Source organism: Quercus robur, chromosome 7, assembly GCF_932294415.1.
Source record: "Quercus robur chromosome 7, dhQueRobu3.1, whole genome shotgun sequence".
Lineage (NCBI taxonomy): Eukaryota > Viridiplantae > Streptophyta > Magnoliopsida > Fagales > Fagaceae > Quercus > Quercus robur.
The window spans coordinates 996,660-1,017,169 of NC_065540.1; the positions used below are offsets into that span (position 1 = coordinate 996,660).

The 20,510-nt window shown below is 36.4% G+C and overlaps 2 protein-coding genes across 4 annotated transcripts; both read right to left on the reverse strand.

Moving 5' to 3' along the window:
- Window positions 1-3,152: 3,152 nt before the first annotated feature.
- Window positions 3,153-4,932, reverse strand: LOC126691612 (dof zinc finger protein DOF2.4-like). Its single transcript, XM_050386653.1, has 2 exons — window positions 4,737-4,932; window positions 3,153-4,562 (listed from the first exon to the last, which is right to left on the reverse strand). The coding sequence occupies exons 1-2, from the start codon at window positions 4,785-4,787 to the stop codon at window positions 3,567-3,569; spliced, it is 1,047 nt and encodes a 348-aa protein (XP_050242610.1). The 5' UTR covers window positions 4,788-4,932; the 3' UTR covers window positions 3,153-3,566.
- A 3,291-nt stretch (window positions 4,933-8,223) lies between these two features.
- LOC126691613 (transcription factor-like protein DPB) lies at window positions 8,224-14,326 on the reverse strand. 3 transcript variants are annotated; one of them, XM_050386655.1, is made up of 10 exons: window positions 14,186-14,326; window positions 12,529-12,692; window positions 12,248-12,312; window positions 12,004-12,047; window positions 11,111-11,173; window positions 10,886-11,026; window positions 10,639-10,707; window positions 9,329-9,430; window positions 8,731-8,801; window positions 8,224-8,647 (listed from the first exon to the last, which is right to left on the reverse strand). In XM_050386655.1, exons 2-10 carry the CDS (start codon window positions 12,657-12,659, stop codon window positions 8,473-8,475), a joined length of 861 nt encoding a protein of 286 aa, XP_050242612.1. In that variant the 5' UTR covers window positions 12,660-12,692; window positions 14,186-14,326; the 3' UTR covers window positions 8,224-8,472. The 3 variants fall into 3 exon arrangements, with proteins under 3 accessions (XP_050242612.1, XP_050242613.1, XP_050242611.1); XM_050386656.1 differs by having other exon boundaries at window positions 12,529-12,662; window positions 14,190-14,318; XM_050386654.1 differs by lacking the exon at window positions 14,186-14,326 and having other exon boundaries at window positions 12,529-12,916.
- Window positions 14,327-20,510: the final 6,184 nt, after the last annotated feature.

A 20,510-nucleotide genomic window follows, 5' to 3' on the forward strand; every position in this document is an offset into this window, starting at 1 on the left:
CTGGCCCTACTGAACCGTAACCTTTGAACCGTACGTATGTGAGGTCCTTTCTGTTTGGACCACATTCACTTTTAGTGTCAGAAATACGAGCAAATGAATGCAAATTATATCCAAAAAATATTCTAGTACCACACAAAATGAGGCATAATTTTTATCACAACTCTCTTACATGCTTAATTGTCGGTAAGAATATTAGGTTTATGTTAAAGTGTTAAGCAACCAATCACAATACGATAATACTACATAGTAACGGAACAGTGAGGACCACCGCAAAAGATTTTCAAAGCTCCACCCTGCTGTGAAGCGCGTGAAGTGTGTGAACGAATCACTAGGAGGTAGCGCCAGTGTCAGGTTGCTTATACTGACAAAAAGTACATTGTCTTCTTGTGAGCCGTGACAGGAACACGCGCTCACGGGCGTGAAGATTGCGAAAGGGTCAGACATTCTTTCCAGAGTTGTAGCTAGAAATTTTTGACTCTGTTTTCTGTGGCAGTCAGTCTCCTCTTAACGTTATTCTTCAGCAACAAACTTCGAGAAATCTCTCCAAACAGTTTTCTAAGACCCAGGTAGCTAGAAGATTTTTTTTTTCCTTTATTTTATTTATTTAATGAATTATTTTTTGGTCATGATATTGAGTGGCATTTTGGCGTCTTTTGAGACCCTTTGTCTTGCAATGGAAACCACGAAATTAACGCTTAGAGAGAGTGATGACAACACAGTCTCAGTCTTAGTCAGAGTCTCAGTCTCACCCAACAATAAGTACATTCCCATATTATTACAAAATCATTCCCCCTCACTCACTCTTACCTAACCAGTGAGTGGGATTTCATGATTACAATTACAATTATTATATTTTGAAATCTATTGTCTTAGAGAAAACAATAATAATGCTTTCTGTCATGCAAAATAATAATAATGATTTTATATAGACCATGCAAGACTTAAACAATTGATTGCTTGGAGATCAGTTGGAAGTCACTACTCTCGGTGGAAACCTGAGATTTTTTTTGAATCTGCTTTGGAATGACAGAGAACACAGAAAACGAAGGAAAAACTAAAAAAGCACTATATCCAAAGGGCAATGTCTATTCCACAAACGTGTGATAGTGGGTATAATATGTGTAATTGGGTGTGTACAAGAGATATTTCTCATATTCAAAGTTTATGAAGTGATTCGTTGTAGTTAGTGTCGCTTTACAAGATAAAAGAAAACCATCATTCTGACCAAGTTTGAGGTTCCTAAGATATTTAGTATGTAGTATTTTACACATAAATATTGACACATAACATTTCATCTCAACCAGTGGGTTACAATTAACTCAATTTGTTATGTATTTTGTCATAAAAGAATAAAATATTTGAGATTCAAATCTCACTTACATAAAAAAAACCAATTGGTTTCTTGGTTTGATAATAAAAAAAACAATTATCATGAAATCAACAACATATATTCAACATTCTCAAAAAAAGAAAAAAAACACCATATTCAAATCATGTTATATATATCCAAAAATAAACTTTTATATATAAGCCATTTTATAACATGAGAGGGAGCATTAACTCAATGTTAATTCTCTGCATTTAAGATTAAAAGTTGATTTATTACTTACCCAACAAAAGAGATGAAAGCTGATTGATGTAGGAGGAATTACTAAGTAACTTTTTTCTAGTCTAAGTTTCTAGAACATCCTGATCAATTACCTCAGGTAAATTGATTGTTGAAGTAATCATCAAAATAAGCAACACCAAACTTCAAAACCGCCGTGTTGGTTGTTGAAACAGAAGCATAATTTTGACCAAATATTCACCCACATATAGGTAGGCATTAATTGCTAGCTAGTAGAAGTCCTACTTCATTTAAATTGTTTTGATACTTCTATCCATTTTTATCAGTTAAAAATGATTTTTTTTTTTTTCAAAAAGCCTCAGTGTAATGAAACACAATTTTCTTTACCCCCAAAGGATGAAGCAACTTCAAAAGGAATGGAACATTTACGGAGCATTTACTATTAAGCGCAAAGCGTAGGTATGGTTGGTTACTTAAAATGCTGCACCTTAGATTCCCAATCTAAATTCAACATAGTTATATTGACCAATGCAACAAAGAACCATAGTTGTATTAACCAATCCATTGAAGAACCATGAGCTTACATTATATAATGACCTAAGGTTTAGCCACATTTGCACTAAACAACAAAATTACTAATCTAATCACAATTAAGTATCTTTTTAGTTATTAATAAAGCCTAGATTAACCAATAGATGCTCAATAGCCAATCAATTTTGGGGCATCACACATCTATGATACCTTGTAAGATTCTGAAGAAATCTATGGTCGCACCTCAAAAAGACTAGTCAAGTTATAGTTGAATCTTCTCATAATCACTTATAAACCCAAAATCTACCTAATAAACATTTAATGTGGAATTCAACACATGCTCAAACAATTCAATTCCATTGAATCCACATAATTTAGGATATCACATGTTGGTCAATACATCCAAGACATTAAATTTAAGGATTTAATTAGGTACAGTGGCTAAGGACTGCCAAAGTCTTACCTTTAACCATTTTGTTGTAAGTTAATTATTCCTCTGAGGACTAACTTTTGAACTTTAAAATGGAATCAAAATCAACAAAAGGACTTATACCAAATTCTGCCGCTGACTCTTGCCTTAACTTCCAAAATTTTACACTGCAACACTCAACGTGAAGAGAACAAAATGATACTTTTGTGCTGGCAGTGACTGAAGTTATTATTATTAATACTCCTATCTTTTTTGGATGAATAACAGAAGTTAATTGGCCTTTTCCATTTTGCTAGAACCTTCAATTATATTCTAATAACAACATTCTTTAAGTACCTTATAAGAACATGAAATTTTGAAGTGTGTTCGATAATGAAAAAAAGAAGATTCTAAAAACACAAAGCATTAACTATTTTCTACCAAATGGATCTTAGTTACGAATGACAACATCCATAAATTGATCAAGTTATAGGAGAAATTTACACTTATTAGCTGAAGTTTCTAGAAATATTGAATAGTTGAAGACCTGAAAATTTTGCTTCTGATATGCTATGTAATCAAATTGGAACATAATGCAACAATCAGTGCCACTAAAGGAAGATGTTGTTTGCGTCAGCATAGAACTTCAGTCAAATAATATAGCACAATGCTTTGGATCGATCAATATGTCTGATTGGTTTAAAATCCATGAACTCATACACTCATATGGTAAACATGATCATACATGGCAACCTAAAGCTAAATAAGAAAGATAAAGAAAACGAAAAAAGAAAACCTAATTGGGAAGAACCCAAAAAAAAGAAAGAAAGAAAGAAAAAAACTACCATTTCTAGGGTTTTCATTTGATCTTGAGACAAGGTTCTTGGTTTATCCTCAAATTTCTAGAACTTGGACGAGGGGCTTAAAGTTTCATTCTATGGATAGATGGACAGAATTATGTCTATAAGGTTAACTTTTCTTTGATTGCAGTCACACTAACAAAACCACAATTTAAAGCTTCTTGGCGAGCTTCTTAAACCACAAGCAGGTAGCAAAATCCTATAGGGGATTGCTAGTAGCTGTGGAAGAAGAGCTAAAACCAGAAAGATCAGTCCATGCAGTAGTATTACCAGTCCAATACTGCTCGTTCCCAGCTGGGATTCCCAAGAACTGCCTTGACAAATTCAGCTCCTGATTATCTTCCATTTTCACTGAAGCCATCTGAGCCGCCACTGAATTGGACTGCTTGGCCCGGCCTTGACTTGCTCCTACATAACCCGATGCAGCATCAACACCACTTTCGTAAAACCCCGGTGAAGGATCTAAGCCACCCAAGAAGGGGAATTGCTGTGTTTGCTGCAATCGCCACTGCTCTACTCCCCCAGCTGATAACAAAGACCCATGACTACTACCACCACCACCACCACTTCCTCCTAAAGCATTTCCTAAGTGAAAATTCAAGTCCCCAGCTAGTCCCATTGGTGTTGACATGGGATGACCATAATTCAAGCCATAGTTCAAGCCAATCTCACTCGAAGGAAAGTCAGTATATTGATGCAAAGGAGCCATGAACCTCAGCTGTGGGACTTGTGAGGACAAGCCCATCATATCTCCAGCTCCACTATGAGAAGGAATTGAGCTAGCTGAACCAGCACTAGCTGATTGGCGATCAGCACTGCTTGCTGGGGACTTTGAACTACTACTCCCTTTGCTTCTTTTATTCCTTCTGCAGCCTCCTCCTACTGGGACATTTCTGAGAGCACCCCCTCTTGTCCAATACCTTCTGCAAGTCTTGCAGAAGTGACGAGGCTGAGTGAGGCTGTAGTTGTTGAAATAGCAAAATTTAGTGTTTGAGGAGTCACATCTTGGGCATTTTAATGCAGTCTCTGGCATCGGTATGTTGGCCATCCGGGCTCGATCGGCCATGGATCCAGGCCTGATCGAGCCCGCGCCGCCGCCACCCATATGGGGTTGTGGGGGTGGCGGCGGTGGTGGTGGAGGTGGAAGAAGATGGGAACTTGCTGCGCTACTAGTCCCAGTTGGATGATTTTGTTGCTGTAAAACCAAAAAAAAAAGAAAAAGAAAGTGAACAAAAAATAAACTTAATAAATAAATCTAATATCTGGTATATTCAAGAAGATATAAGAAAAGTAACAGGAATATTTGTCTTTTGAATTTTTGGCTTTTTTGGCAAAGAAACCATCGGAACAAATTGAAGAAAACCCTTACCTGTTGCCAGTTGGTTGGATCAAGATAAGCTGGGAGTGATGAAAAAACCATGGCTCTTGCTCTTTCTCTCTTTTGTAAAAGGTTGATAAGTTTTTGGAGATAATAGTGGAGAATCACATCAAAGAGAGAGAGAGAGAGAGATAAAAAGAAAGAGAAAGAGAAAGGAAGGGAAGGTGGGAATGAGGAGCAAAATAAAGGAGGGTCCTTTTGATATATTTATATATAATTTTAGTTCTTGTTTGTTCCTTCTCACTAAGACTCTTTTTGTTTTATTGCTTTTTAGGGTTTAGAGAAGTTGATGTTTCTTAACTCATAAGCTTCTTGGCGATGCTCTGTTGGGTACATGGGTACTGTGCTTTGGAAAAAAAGAAAGAGAGAAAGAGATTATAGTAAGTGGTTTTCTCTCATAGCATGAAGAAAAAGTTAAAATGTATGACTGTCTGTCTGTCTCATTGACAGAGAGAGAGAGAGAGAGAGAAATTAAAGTGCAGACCAGCCCTATGTTTATTTAATGATATTACATAGGCAATACCAAGGTTTTAATAATGATTTTGCAGTACTTAAAGTAATGAATGAAAAATTGAGGTAAGGAATTTGTTTAATAATTAAGAAAAGTTAGTTCTTGGTGGCTTGGTGTGGTGTACTGTATATTTGTGAAAACAAAACAGTCGATGTGTCCCGACCGAGTAAACCTTTTCCCCGGTCCTCTCTGTTCCCTCCCCCCACTCTTTTAGGTCTTTATTTTGCATGGCGAATTAATATGGATGTGTGCCACCTCACGCTCCTTTCAAGTGCGTCCTAACACTCTCCCCTTACAATTCTCTTTCGGTATTTCCTTTTCTCCCACTTTTTTTTTTTAATCGGATAAAGGTTGGTATCTATTACACACACTCTAGTGTACACAGAGCATGGTCATGCTACAGTTTATAAGAGAACTAGTTACTTTAAGTCATGAGTTTCCTTGTAAAATGTAGTTGTATGTACTATGCATACACTTAACTGTGTGCATTAATCATTTCTCTTGGATATATTACATTACAAAAGAGTAGTAAGTGTTGCACATAGTGTGTGTGCGTACTTTAAGTCATGATTTTGAACTTCGAAATCATGACTTAAAGTCACGAGTTCTCTTATAACATGCATGTACTATATATGTGCACACTTAATTAGATATGTGCACTAGTTACTTCTCTTAAATAAATTACAAAAGAGTAGTGATTGTTGCACATTGTGTGTACGTACACACACTATATGAAACAACTAAAATGATATCAAGTTTGAAATTATGACTTGAAGTCACAATTTCAATTGTTTCATACACTATGTACAACAAGAATTACCCATTACAAAAACTATCTTGAACTAATAACATGTATGCTTCCTTCCAACAACTTGTCAAAAACTATCTTGACAAAACAATAAATGTTGTTGATAGCTTTTTTATATTTCTTATGAAAGTGGTGTCAAAACTTTTTTATTATGGTTTATTAATAATTACCCTACAAACATTTGTTAACATATTCCTATATATTATAATAATTATATGTATAATGGAGTGTTTAAGTACAATAACACTATGAACACAGCTATTCTCACATCCAATTTCGTTGATTCGTGCAATTATGAGTAGTCAATAAAAAATGTAGGATAACACAAGTTAGTGGTGAGTGAAAACTGTCGACCACTTACAGTCGCACAAGTCAATAAATTATGAAATTGATTATGCAATTAGTTGTATCTAGATTTATTCTTTTAGGTTGCCAATGATATAAATAGCAATCAAAGATGGAAAATGATATTTGTGTTTAGGAATAAAATTGAAAAAAAAAAATTCTAATAGTATCTGGTATTAGCTCAATCCTTAGATATATATAGTTTTGTATTTGACCATATTTTGTTTTGTTTTTTAATATTTATTTTATTATTTAACAGTATTACTTTCTCTTCTCATTCAAAGTTAAAATTTAGACTTTTATTTTTTGGGGTGGGGGGTGGGGGAACAAAACAAAACAAAAAAAAAAGTAGAGAACTCAAAATAAATAACAAGGGGCAGAAATTTAGGACATGAGAGTAGTAGACTGCTCTTTGACGAAGACAAAAGAACTTAAGTTCGTTAATATTCCGTACGTCTTCCATCCAGGAGCCATCTTATCGAAGTACCAAATTCCGCTCCAACAAACACTGACAATCATTACAAAAATATATATTAATATTATTTATATATATACACTCTGACATTTAGATTTTCGCAAACACTCTGTTCACCATGTCAAAGTTTCCTCCATTCTACTCTCCTACCAATTTTCTCCCCCCAACCAATTTTGGGAAAAGCAAAAAGAAAAAGGGCAAATTGTTCAAATCAGTTCCTTGTTTCTTTTGATACCGTTTTTACATATATTCAATGATCGAGGAACAACCTAAGCAATCAGTAGGCACTCAAACAATGCTGCACATGAGTTATCCTTAAAGTGAGGCAGGGATGATTAACTTATTTCAGGTTCCTCTAACCTTTGACAATACTCTTACTCTGTTAGTTTGGGAAGTAATTATAAGATGACTTTTTACTTATTTCATGTGCTGATGGTAAGTTTTATATTACTTTTTGTCTCAGTTTTATTTTAAATAATCTAACTTTTGACTTTTTGTCTCACATTACATAAATAAGTTACCGAAAATAAGAAATTCTTAAATAAGCATATTCTTCGTTTATGTAATCTTTCTTTTTGGTGCTCAATAATGAATATCTTTTTCAACAATTAAAAAATAAATAAAAATCAACGTAGACCGCTACAAACAAGAAAACTCACTCATCACTGAGTTTGTAGTGCATATAATCTGGTCCACGATCTGTATAAGCTATACCTTCATATAATCCTCTCAAACCCTAAGATAAGCTGAACACCTATTAACTATGATCACATCTAGAAGAAAGCTAATCAGGCGAGTGGTATACTTCAAGTCATTTTTTTCTGCAACATATTTACCAATACAGAGCAATGCTAAGGACAACTATTTTCACAATAGATGAATGCTAAGGAGTAAGGACCCCTTACCAATCAAGAATCACCTACCATACCCACCACTACCACCACGGGCAGTGGTTCAATGGTCACCAGGTTCACTCCAAAGAGTTTAACAGGCAATAGGTCCTGGGTTTTACTCTTGCAATGGGAATCACCTATGGATTATTTGTAAAACACTAGCTTAGTGCCATTGGTGTCCTAGTGAGGCTAAGTTAGCTATGGCTCAACGCTCAGTAGGTAGGATGTTATTATGACAACCTTCGAAAACCTCCTACCTTTTTTTTTTTTTTTTCATTTAAAAATATCACCTCCCATGTCCCACCCCTAATTTCAAAAAACCATAATAATAAATAAATAAATAAAGAGATATCGTTGATCATATGATACTGTGCGTGTTCAAATCCCATGCATAACACAATAAACAGTTTGACGGTCATCTTTTGTGATACAGCATTAGAAGCTAATGATGCGATAAACTCCAATTGTATTGCCCAAAAACATGTTACATGTTAACACATTGCCATTTACAAGGCTCTCTTCAGCCTAAAAATCAAAAGCAAACATGCAACTGCTGCTGATATCCAAAAACAATTTTAAACAACAAAATATATTGACGTATAAACATCAGCTGAGATGCATTTAAACGTGTGCTTTTCCTATTTCTTTTCCCTTCTTACATTACAACAAACCTACTTATGCTTTCCAATATATGTTCATCTCAGAGAGTGTGTTTCAGAGTTCCAATGAAAGGGTTTGGGGCCTTGAGAAGTGCCTGAGCTTGAAGAAGACTGCATAAAAGAACTTGGAGAAACATCTCTACATTCTGGCTGTTGGTTGTACTGCATCATCTTCAGAACGGAAGCATCATCATGCAAGGAGAAGGGTGAACTATCAAATGAAACAGAGTAATATGAGATTCATTACCAAGAACAACATTAAATTCTCTTCATAATAAGGCAAATTACTTGCACCTATTAAAGTCAAAGTGCACCAATTGCATGTCTTCAGAAATCTCTATCTCAACCGTAGCATGAGGGGTTGTCTAGAGAGAGAAAGAGAGGTTACAATTAGGTAATGCACTGCCCACATAAACAGAAACTGACAACTAGAATGTATTTCATAATTCCAAACCACTAACGTAACTTTTCCTACTTGCATTTTAACAAGATAAAAGGTTTTCAGAAAATTTTGATTTTTTTTTGTTCAAGTAGAATAAAACTTTCAGTTATCTTCAGTAGTTATTGAAGGGGCTACTTAACAAAAGAAATTATTAAAGGGGCAGAGATTGGGCCTTATATTTAAACGTTTTCATTACAATATAAAAAAAAGCTTGTATGCTTTTAGCAGAAAACATTAGGGATTTCTAAGCTCTAAAGAAGATTGCATTAACAATGCAAGCATAAGTTTCCAGTTCATCCTAACCATAAACAAGATAAATAGTTTCAGAAATAGAATAAGGTGGAAATGCAGAACAGAACAGCAATAATGTTTCAAATTTCAACTAATGCAAAACAAACAAACTTATTTATTAAAACAAAAAAAACATATAGATTGAACGAAAATATATACTTGAACCAGTAGAAAAGGCAAAGAAAATCTTCCTTCTGGAGAGGCACTTCCACACTCAAGTAACTGACGATTGCGTGCCATCAAATTCTGGAGACCTACAATCTTTTTTTTTCCCCACAAAACGGTTGAGAACACACACACACAAAAAAGGTATAATAATTTCACTAACAAGAATTTAAAAATAAAAATAAAAATCATTTCATTAAAAGAATTGAGAACATGGAAAGCAGAGTAATAAATAAGTATAAACTGTCATTCTAACTTTTCTTTGTTTGTATATGCAGTAAGTATTAAACCCTTGAGCCTACCAGTCTCATCCAAATGCCATGAATATATCCTGTAGATTCAAAAATATTGGTGTATATAATCCTAACTAATTGAAATTTCTGAAATATGGAAAATAGGTCGTATAACATGACATGAATGTAGGAATAGTTTATGAATCATGTGGAGTATACTATTGTCAAGTTTCAACTTCATTATATCTTTTATGTAAAGTGAAAGGAGTATCTATTTGCTAAAAACTGAAGCCCTATTTACATGCCATCATTCCACATAATACTTAGCTTTTGGAATTTAATAATTATTTCTATACATTTTTTCATTGGTAAGTTACAAATGCGGTAATAGGTCTAGAACCCATGACCTCACCCTCCCCCTAGAACTTATAAGCGGAGGAAATTCTAAAAGGTTACTCCAATGACGGATTTTCTTATAATGTTTGTATAAGATTAAAATGCACAAGAAACAAACTAAGGACATCAATTAAATGCTCCCAGTTTGACACATAGACCTACTTACCCATTTACCTTTTGGAGAAAGAAATATCAACACCCAAAATGATCTTTGCCAATATCATGTACATGATTAGCATAAAAATGAGGGTCTTATACCATGGTTTTAAAAACTTCGAATACAAAGAATAAGCTGTAACTTTGAGAGCTACAATATTTCTACTTATTTAGCATTAATTAGACACACTGTTGACAGCATTAAGCATATTAATGATCTTGTATTATCACAAATACTCAATAAATTAATCAGAGATGATGACAAAAATCACATGATAGATTTAAGCTACATGGGAAGACAAAGAGGACTGTTAAAACTATTAACTGATATGTAGAATTGAGAATGTTCAATACAGATACCAATCTCACTTAAAAGAATACATAAAACACTGGTGTGGAGTTGCAGACTGCACCTAGGTAACAGTAAAATAATTATTCTTCAAATAATTTTTTTTAGTTTTAAAAATCTAACATAATCATCAAATGACAAATTTATAAAGCATCATCACATAACATTACCTGTTCTTCTATATCTTTCATGTAGGCTACTTTTTTTCCAATCCTATTCATCATCTCAGCACGCAAGGCCTGCATAGAAACAGCAACAAAATTAACACAGTCAGATTATTTAAATATTCTGGGATTCATTAGTGTGTTCATGTGCATGTGTGTGTGTGTGTGTGTGTATGAGAGAGAGAGAGAGAGAGAGGTCCCATAAATTTTGTAGTGTAATTTAAGTAAATAAAAAATGAGGTTGCTTACCAACCTTAAGCTCTTCCAAATCCTTCATATTTGTTTCTGGGAGTCCCTTCCACCAGATTTCCTTTTTGTCTCTGGCAATGATATCCATCGCCATAAGAACATTTAGTGCATCATATACCCGTCGTCTTATATTCTTCTCATCAGACTGATTAACCAAAATGTCATTTCACAACATAATAAAGTAGCTTGAAGCAAAAAGAAAATGTTTAATTATTGAGTTGAACTGAACCTCCAAAGGCACTACTGTATCACTATGTGTTCCAGCAAAATCTGCAATTATTTCATCTGCAACCTGGACCTCATCAACCAATCCACCAAATTTAAAAATTAAAAGTACACAAGGTAATCAATCAGAAAAGGCAAAGACTCTTCTACAAGTCCCAGTGAAAATATATGAACAAACATTGTTGGACTCATATTGGGGGGGTGCTTATTTAGAGAAGTGGAATATATCGTTCCCCATAAGTACATTTTCTTTTTTCTTTTTGCTTGGACCCTATAAGGCCAATTGCATGATCTATAGATAAACCTGAAATTAAGCCCTGTGTACTTAAGAAATAAAGTGACAGATTATTTTCCATGATGCATTACCCAACGATTTTAAGAAAAACAACATGGCATGTTCCACAATCGTAGACCACCAAAAGGAATGACTTATGCTATGATATTACTTAAGATTCTAATCAAATAGAGCAATCTAGCTTTCAACCTGAAATTTCACTTTATTTGCATAATATTTTTTATTGGTAAGTTATTCATGCGCTCAATGGGTCTAGAACCCATGACTTACCCTCCATCCCATTATTATGGAAGGAGGAAATGCCATTTCAGATAAATTTATTGGCTTCGAAATTGCACAATATACAACATTAAACTATGGCTTCTCAAATCTCAATAGATTGCTCAAGTTGAGTAAGCATGATTTTTGTTTGGATGGTCAAAGTGAAATCCCAAAATCACCATTGAAGTAAATGTAAAATATTCGTGATCAGAAAAAATGCCAAAAAAACTTATTTAATTTGATCAAGGAGACAATTAGCACATAGGGAGCTCTTGATTCTCTTCCAAAAAGCTTCTTCACTAAAACAATCTTCACATTTTCAATTAAAACATAAAATATACCTGATTATATGTAGTCCTAACCTTGCTCTGCAACTTCTGACAAACTGAGAAAAAGAACAAAAACAAATTGTTTACATGGCAAAGAATTACCAGTCGTACTATTGACAATCATTAAACCATGAACAAACCATTCAGGCTTCAACATCCCTACGGTTGGTAGATTTCATGATTGAACTGAGAAAATATGCTAAAGCACAAATTTAAGAAAGACAGGTTGCAGTAAATCAATTTAGGTTGTACACACCTATAACACTGAACTGGCGCAGTCCTCCACCAATAATTCTTGATTCCCTTTTCTTCTTTGCTGCTCTATTTATTTATTTATTTATTTTGGGTAAAAAGAAAGAACACAATCAAAATTGAGAAGCCTAAAGAACCAGCTCTCTATAGTCGAAAAGTGCCAATTATTGCTTCCCATAAAAATTCTTATATAAAAATACTGTAACACAGTAACTTCTGTTCAGCTGCTAACATATTGGTACTAAGAAAAATGAAAAGCATGACACATAAGAAACTTTTAATCACCTTTCAACAACTGCATTGCAGGCATTCTCCTGATGGGAAGCCGTATGGTTCATTCCATGGTTACTTTGGCAAGAAGCTCCAACATTAATAATCTTTGTTGGAGCCCCACCTGGAACCCCTCCACTAGACATTTTCTGATTCGAACCACCAAAAATATATGTCAAGTACCTGTAGTCCATCAAATCTAGAAGATAATTCCCTCACATAATATTCTTAATTTCCTAGGAAGTATGCTGTAAGCTAAAACAAACTATAAAACTAAAAAAACTAAAAGCTGACAAAGATTATACGAAATTCAAAAATTAAAAAAAAAATTAATTAGTAAAGAATTTATAATTATATCCTAAAGCAAAAACAGATTATAGGAATGAAAATCATCTATACTAGCCTTCTACAGCTTTTTGTTTGGTTTTCACAAAGGTAAGTTAATATTACTCAGAATAGGCCAACATTACTTTCACTGGCAGATGCCATGTCTTTTATTCCTGGTGCATCTCATAACAAGTCTCAAAACTTAAACTGTCAAAAAACAAAACTTCTAGTTAAAAATTTAAGCCTCAGAGCTTCTTTAATATGTTAACATCCCATAAAGGAAAAGGTCACTTAGAAATATGCAAAATCACAATTTTCAAATGATCCACATTGAATTCAATTCATTTCAAAAAATCTATTTGCCACCAAACCTTCCAAAAACAATCCGAAAGTCAATATAGACTATAGAGCAAATAATGCTACAATTTAAACCTCCAAAGTTGTCTCTAGCCTTACATAGAGAAAAGACCACTCGTCTCTACTTAAGTTTAGGGCCTACATTTAGATGTATAGGAAACAACAAACTTCTGCACATTAAAGTGAGCAGGAAAAATGTGACTTCTTTGGATTTTCTCTTCAAAACTAAAAGAGTTTATGTAAGGCCTTGTTAAACCAATGTACCCAATGTGACATTTACATTGGGACCAAATTTGCCCAATGAATTAGTCTTTCCCTTCCCTTCCCCATGCTATTATTCTACTCAAATTTTCCACTATGGGCAAAACTTACATACAGTTCCTTAGGTGTTGCATCTTAGGCACGCCAATTAAATTCAATCATTTGGTTGTATGGACCACGTAGAGTGAAAAAAGTCACATTGGGGACATTGGTTTACATTTACAGAGGCCCTAAACAAACTCTTTTTGGTTTAGAAGAGAAATTCCAAACAAGCCACATTTTCAACACGCACTTTCTTTAACGTGCAAAACAGCACAAGTCCTACAGTAATGGCTGATCTTCATTTGTAAACATCAAGAAACCATTGCCAAACTCTAAACTTAAAAAAATAAAAAATAAATAAAAATGAAAATTTAAAATGAACCCATTTGTCCACCACGCTAATATCTCCTCAGCCTCAGACATTTCCAGACCCAAACCCATGAAAAGCAAAAAAAGATCAAATTTTTTTCACTACCCTATTGGCAAGTTTTCGAACCAAAACAAATGCCCAAATATCGAACAGAGACAAAAACAGAGCAGAGACAACTCTGTACTAGGAAATTCCGAAATTTGAGGAATTAAAACCTTCGAAAGGGACAACCTAACATAAGACAAACATCCATGAATATAATGTTTTATAATAATAATAATAATAAAGAAAAGGAACATAGAGAAAAAGAGTGAGGTACCTGAAGTGAAGATCAACTTGTTTGTTATCAAGAAAGAGAAAGAACCCTAGAAGTAGAAACGTTACAGAGAGAACTATTCTCAAAGATCAATGATCCGCCAGAAGTGTTTCGATTCAAATAACCTTGTGCTTTAAGTACATGACCAAATCACCCCCCTTGGGTCTATAAAGCTTTCATACACGTGTTGAGTTTTAATTGGGGGGAAAGTTAAATTTCATTATAAACTTCTTTTTTTTTTTTAAGAAACAACTCAAACAAGTTCATTATAAAAATTGAATTCGAAAAGGTGTGGTTAGTAGGATAATTTAATTTATCTAAAATTCAAATTATTAAATTTGAAGAAATTCAAAATTATTTTTATCTTATTAAGACATGTTACAAATTTTATTATAAAAAATTTAAAAAGTGATATGGTGATAAATGTGATGTGTGGGCTTCAATCACCTAAATATTTGATTTTTTTTTTTTTGGTAAATTGTGATACATCAATTTTTTGACGCCTCGTTTGTTTTGATGAAAAATATTTTTAAATGTAAAAAATTTTACTATGAAGATATTTTTAAGTGTTTGGAATGACAAAACATACGAAAATGCAAACCACCACCAACCACCCCCAAAACCAGATATGGAAGAGAGAAAAAAGATAGCCACCACCTAAAAATCTAAGCATTAAACCACAAATCTAAGCATAAAAATCACCAGCAATCCATAATATATGAACATTAAACCACCAAATCAGCACAAATCCGACTAAACCATTCCAATAACCACCGAAAAGAGAGCCAAAAAAATCTCACAAACCCATATTGAAAACACAAAAACCCATGAAGCCAAAAACTTAGATCAAAACTTGAGAACCTCTAGTGGCAGTGAGATCAAAAAATGGTGAGATAAAAGGAGCACACCGCCTCTAGTGGCAATGACAATGGTGACGTTTGGGGTTTAGAGGAGCTCAGCAATTGAGCGTGAGATGTAAAATGTTTTACACTTGTTTTGAGTGTAGCCATTTTACTTCTTCTTGCCTTAATTTTCAGTTTGACTGTAAAATGTTTTACGTTTAACAAGATTTTACAACAAAACAAACATGGTAAAATATTTTCTTTACATCGAAACAAACGGAGCATAAATTTGAAATCAAATTTAATATTTATTTTAATTATTTTAATCATCTATCATAATTTTATATTTTAACATATTAGAAATCGCACACTACATATTGTTCTTACATCAAGTGACTTAATATATGTATGTATTATGATAATTAATTTAGAATTTCAAGTAGCTTATGATAGTTTCGGTATTATTTTTATGATATACTTTTTCTTTTACATAAAATTTATTATAAATTCATGCATCGTATGGATATATTACAAGTATATACACACACATATATATACATGCTTTTTTTATTATTATCATTTTTTTCCTAAACCTTTGTCCCATTTTTAAAAATAATCCATAACCTTTCAAATGTGTCATTATAATCATTAATCTTTTTTTTTTTAGGTGAAAATAGTTATTGTCTGTACTTGAAAGAAAAAGCCTAATGCGCCAAATAGTGAGTGTGGGGGCCGATTAATCAATAAATTATTAAAATCGTGTTAATTGGGCCTGTGGCCCATCCGAGGAGGTCCATATCAGGTTATAAGGGTAACCAAACGAAAGGAAGAGTAGATATCACGTGAGGTGAGTTCAGTATTTGTCCGAGGATAAAATCCTTCTCGGCAATATGAGTCCGAGGACGACCTGAACGCCACATTGTTACAAACACACTTCGGAACTACGTTACCACTAAAAGTGAGACATGGGACCAAGGATAAGAAAGAAAAGGTAAACAAATATCGTTAACAACAGCTGCCTCCGCATTAATTGCCTTTCAATCAACTCTCTAGCCGCATTAATGTGGAGGTGATACCTGAACAGTGATGAGGCAGCCTTACAGCTGCTGGTTGGAGGTTCTAAAAGGTGTTGGATGAGAGAGGAAGGGATCCCCCGAACCTAACCTACACGTGTGTGGTGAAAATGACACCAAGAGGGCAGTATATAACATGGAAGAATGCATTGAGAGAAGGGATCGGAACTTCTAAAAACAAAGAGTACTTAGAAGAAAATCATATGAAACAAAGAACTGAATTGGTTTCAAGGAGAAATTGATCGTGATATTAGTGCTAGTCCATCTATAAACGTTAAGTTTTATCGTATTTATTTTGGAGTTAACCTAGTTCTTTGACATTCACGCTCTACAAATTTATTGTTTGGGCCTTTAACGTTCGAATCCAATACGAATTTGGGATCGTTACAAATTGAGTCCCTACAATTGGTGCCATCTGTGGGGAGAGCTTGATCTAACTTAAAAGAAATTCGGTGCAACGTCCGTGATGGAGGAAGCAGGTCCGCATCACTATGTAGCAGGACCACTTCAGGTAGATGCCAACCCACACCAAGCAGAGTCGAGGGGCTTCTAGCATGGTGATCCCCATCGGAGTCCCGAACGGAGAGAAGGTCGTGAAGGGAGTGTGCGCACAACTCATACCACCAAAAGTCACTCTCGTGGGAAGAGTCATGTTTCCCATGCAAAGCATGACAGGAACCTACAACGTGAGATTGACGAGTTGAAAAGAGAGTTGCATCATGCCCGGCGAGAATGTTCCCCACCTTGCTCCGAACCATCATCCGAGGAGACAGATGGAGCTAGTTATAGGCGGAGCTCCAGAACTCTGCCTAGTGAGACTTTCTCCTATGAAGAGGAGCACGGCCATCGACATAGGTACAAAAGCCCGCCTAGCAGGGGCTTGGAGAACAACGCTATGAACAAAGCGTTAAGCCAAGTTTCCAAATCACCCTTCACAAGGAATATAAAGGACGCGGTCCTTCCTCGGCGATTCCACCAGCCTACATTCACCCTGTATGATGGCCGGTCAAACCCAGTAGAACACGTTAGCCATTTTAGCCAAAAGATGGCTATCTACTCCAGGGATGAGGCCTTGATGTGCAAGGTTTTTCCATCAAGTTTGGGTCCGGTGGCGATGAGATGGTTCAACGATTTAAAGGCCAATTCTATTGAGTCCTTCAAAAAGCTTCCCTGGGCTTTTAGCGCTCGCTTTATCACTTGCAATAGGGTTCCTCGGCCTTTGGGATCCTTGCTGTCAATGTCCATGCGAGAGGGCGAGACTCTCAAAACTTATTTAGATAGATACTGAGAAATGTTTAATGAAATAGAGGGAGAGCATGATGATGTGGCCATCAATACTTTCAAGGCTGGCCTTCCAGCCGAGCATGATTTAAGGAAATCTCTAACTGGTAAACCTGTTACCAATGTACACCAGTTGATGAATAGGATTGATAAGTACAGAAGAGTAGAAGAGGACCAACTTCAGGGAAAAGAAAAAGCTAAGGTAATCCCTCAGGAGAGAAGGGATTTCAGGTCGAACCGTTACAATAGTAACCGACCACGGAAAGACTTCGGGGGGCAATCAGGTTCTTCTGACACCCAGATGGTCAATAGAGTGTATCGGGAGCCGGTGCAACAGGTATTGGAGAAGATAAAGAATGAGCCCTTTTTTAAATGGCCAAACAAGATGGCAGGAGAGCCTAAGAAACGCAACCCGAACCTATATTGCCACTATCATCAAGATCATGGGCACACGACGGAAGATTGCAGGAATTTATGGGACTATTTGGAGCAGCTAGTCCAATAAGGGAAATTGAAGCAACTCTTGCACCATTCTAGTGGTAGGGGAGGCCAGGCAGGCCCAGAGATGCTTGGGGACGCTTTTTCAAGACTCCCCCTTGGCACAATAATCAATATCTTCGCCACCCTCGGAGGACTGGATCTTGTCATTCCAAGGTACTGTCGGTGTTCCGACCTCCGGCCGAGGATCATTGCCAAGCGTCGAAGAGAGCCAGGGCGGACGCCCCCCTGATTTTGGGCTTTTTGGATGAGGATAAGGTTGGAACCATACGGTCCCATGATGATGCTCTGGTGGTCATGCTGAGAATTGGTGGGTACGATGTTAAAAGGGTGATGATTGATCAAGGTAGTGCTGTTGATATAATGTACCCAGATTTGTATAAAGGGCAAGGTCTGAGGCCAGAGGACTTAGCAGCCTACAGTTCCCCTCTGGTGAGTTTTGAGGGAAAGATGGTCGCTCTAAAGGGACAGATCAGACTACCCGTGCAAAATGGTATGGATGTGGTGGAGGTGGATTTCATTGTTGTAGATGTTTTCTCTCCATACACGGCTATAATGGGCAGACCTTGGCTTCATACCCTGGGAGCAGTCTTATCTACTCTACATCAGAAAGTGAAGTACCCATCTAGAGGCCAAGTATTAGAGATAGTAGGAAGCCAGGTTGCAGCTCGGCAATGCCTGGTAGCGGCTATACAACATCGGCCAGAGGCAGAGACCTCGGCCACCGCTGATAATGGATTATAGCAATTAAAACCCCCAGCATTACCCTTAGATGGACCAGTCAACGAGGTAAAATGTGAAGATTTGGAGAGGGTAATTGTTGCTGATGATCCGGAAAAGTTCTTCCAGGTTAGGGCTAAACTGCCTTTGCAAGAGAAGGAGCGATTGCTGGAATTCCTTAAAGCAAATGTGGATGTGTTCGCATGGAGCCCATATGAAGCCCCAGGTATAGATCTGAATTTCATTTGTCATCGACTCAATGTGAATCCTTCCGTAATTCCCAAAAGACAACCACCTCGGCGACCATCAAAAGAGCACGCTGAAATTGTCAGAAGTGAGGAGACTAAACTCAAGTAGGCTGGGGCTATCAAAGAAGTTTTTTTATCCTGAATGGTTGGCCAATACGGTGGTGGTAAAGAAGAAGACAGGAAGGTGGCGAGTGTGCGTGGACTTCACGGACCTCAACAAGGCTTGTCCCAAGGATCCATTTCCCATACCAAAGATAGACCAGTTGGTGGATGCAACCGTTGGTCATCCTAGGATGAGTTTCTTGAATGCCTTCCAAGGATATCACCAAATATAGCTAGCATTGGATGATAAAGAGAAGACTGCCTTTGTCACCTCTATTGGAAACTATCACTACAAAGTGATGCCCTTTGGTTTGAAAAATGCTGGATCTACCTACCAACGGATGATGACTAAAATGTTCGAACCACAACTGGGTAGAAGCATTGAAGTCTATATCGATGACATGGTGGTGAAGAGTAAAGTGGTGTCCGAGCATGTGGAAGATCTTATGAACATCTTCGGAATACTGAGAAAGCATAAGCTACGTCTAAATGCTTCAAAGTGTTCCTTTGGTGTAGGCTCCGGGAGGTTCTTGGGATACATGGTGACTTATAAAGGAATTGAAGTGAACCCAGATCAGATTAAGGCCATCAACGATTTACAAGCACCTCGGAATCCAAAAGAGGTGTAGAAACTGACAAGAATGACTGCTGCTTTGAACCGATTTATCTCCAGATCGGCCGAGAGGTGTCGTCCCTTTTTCCGTCTACTGCATAAGTGGAAAAGATTTGAATGGATCGAGGAATGTGCTGTGGCGTTTCAGCAGTTGAAGGAGTACCTATCCAGGTCGCCTATCATGTCTAATCCTGAGGTGGATGAAGTGTTGTTCGCTTATCTGGCAGTTGCCCTTCATGCAGTTAGTTTTGTCTTAATACGAGAGGACAGTGGCGTACAAAGACCAGTTTATTACGTAAGTAAGTCTCTTCATGAAGCCGAGGTGAGATACTTATTATTAGAAAAGGCCATCCTGGCGGTGGTTCATGCAACACGCAAACTTCCACATTATTCTCAGGCCCATACTGTGGTTGTTTTAACTCAGCTACCTTTCAAGTCCATACTTAGAAGCGCAGATTACATTGGAAGAATTGCTAAGTGGGGCACAATTCTAGGTGCTTTTGATATCAAGTATATGCCTCGCACCTCTGTGAAAGGCTAAGTTCTTGTCGATCTGGTAGCCGAGTTCGTCGAGTGCCCAGAAGAAGTTAATATGAAGCAAAATAACATGGATGAAAAATCGGTTGGTCTAATATCCACACAAGGCGGTTCCTCCTAGAGGGTATATGTGGACGAAGCAGCAAACCAACGGGGGGCAGGATTGGGGCTAGTTTTGATATCCCCTGAAGAGATCATCATTGAAAAGTCCTTGAGGTTGGGATTCTCGGCTACTAACAACGAAGCAGAATACGAAACTTTATTGATGGGAATGAGTATGGTCCAAAAAATGGGTGGAAAGATAGCAGAATTATTCTCGGATTCAAGATTGGTAGTCGACCAAGTGAAAGGAGAACTGGAAGCCCGAGACCCAAGAATGCAAGGGTATTTGAGTCAAGTTAGGCGTATGC

Bases quoted from the DNA above. Each gene is read 5' to 3' on its own strand.
- LOC126691612 (XM_050386653.1), bottom strand. From the start codon at position 4,787: ATGGTTTTTTCATCACTCCCAGCTTATCTTGATCCAACCAACTGGCAA. The intron at 4,563-4,736 runs GTAAGGGTTTTC...TTGGTTTTACAG, and splicing joins ATCCAACCAACTGGCAACAG to CAACAAAATCATCCAACTGG.
- LOC126691613 (XM_050386654.1), bottom strand. From the start codon at position 12,707: ATGGACTACAGGTACTTGACATATATTTTTGGTGGTTCGAATCAGAAA. The intron at 12,048-12,247 runs GTGTGTACAACC...TCTTTTTCTCAG, and splicing joins GCGCCAGTTCAGTGTTATAG to TTTGTCAGAAGTTGCAGAGC. The intron at 9,431-10,638 runs GTAATGTTATGT...GGAAAAAAAAAG, and splicing joins TGAAAGATATAGAAGAACAG to ATTGTAGGTCTCCAGAATTT.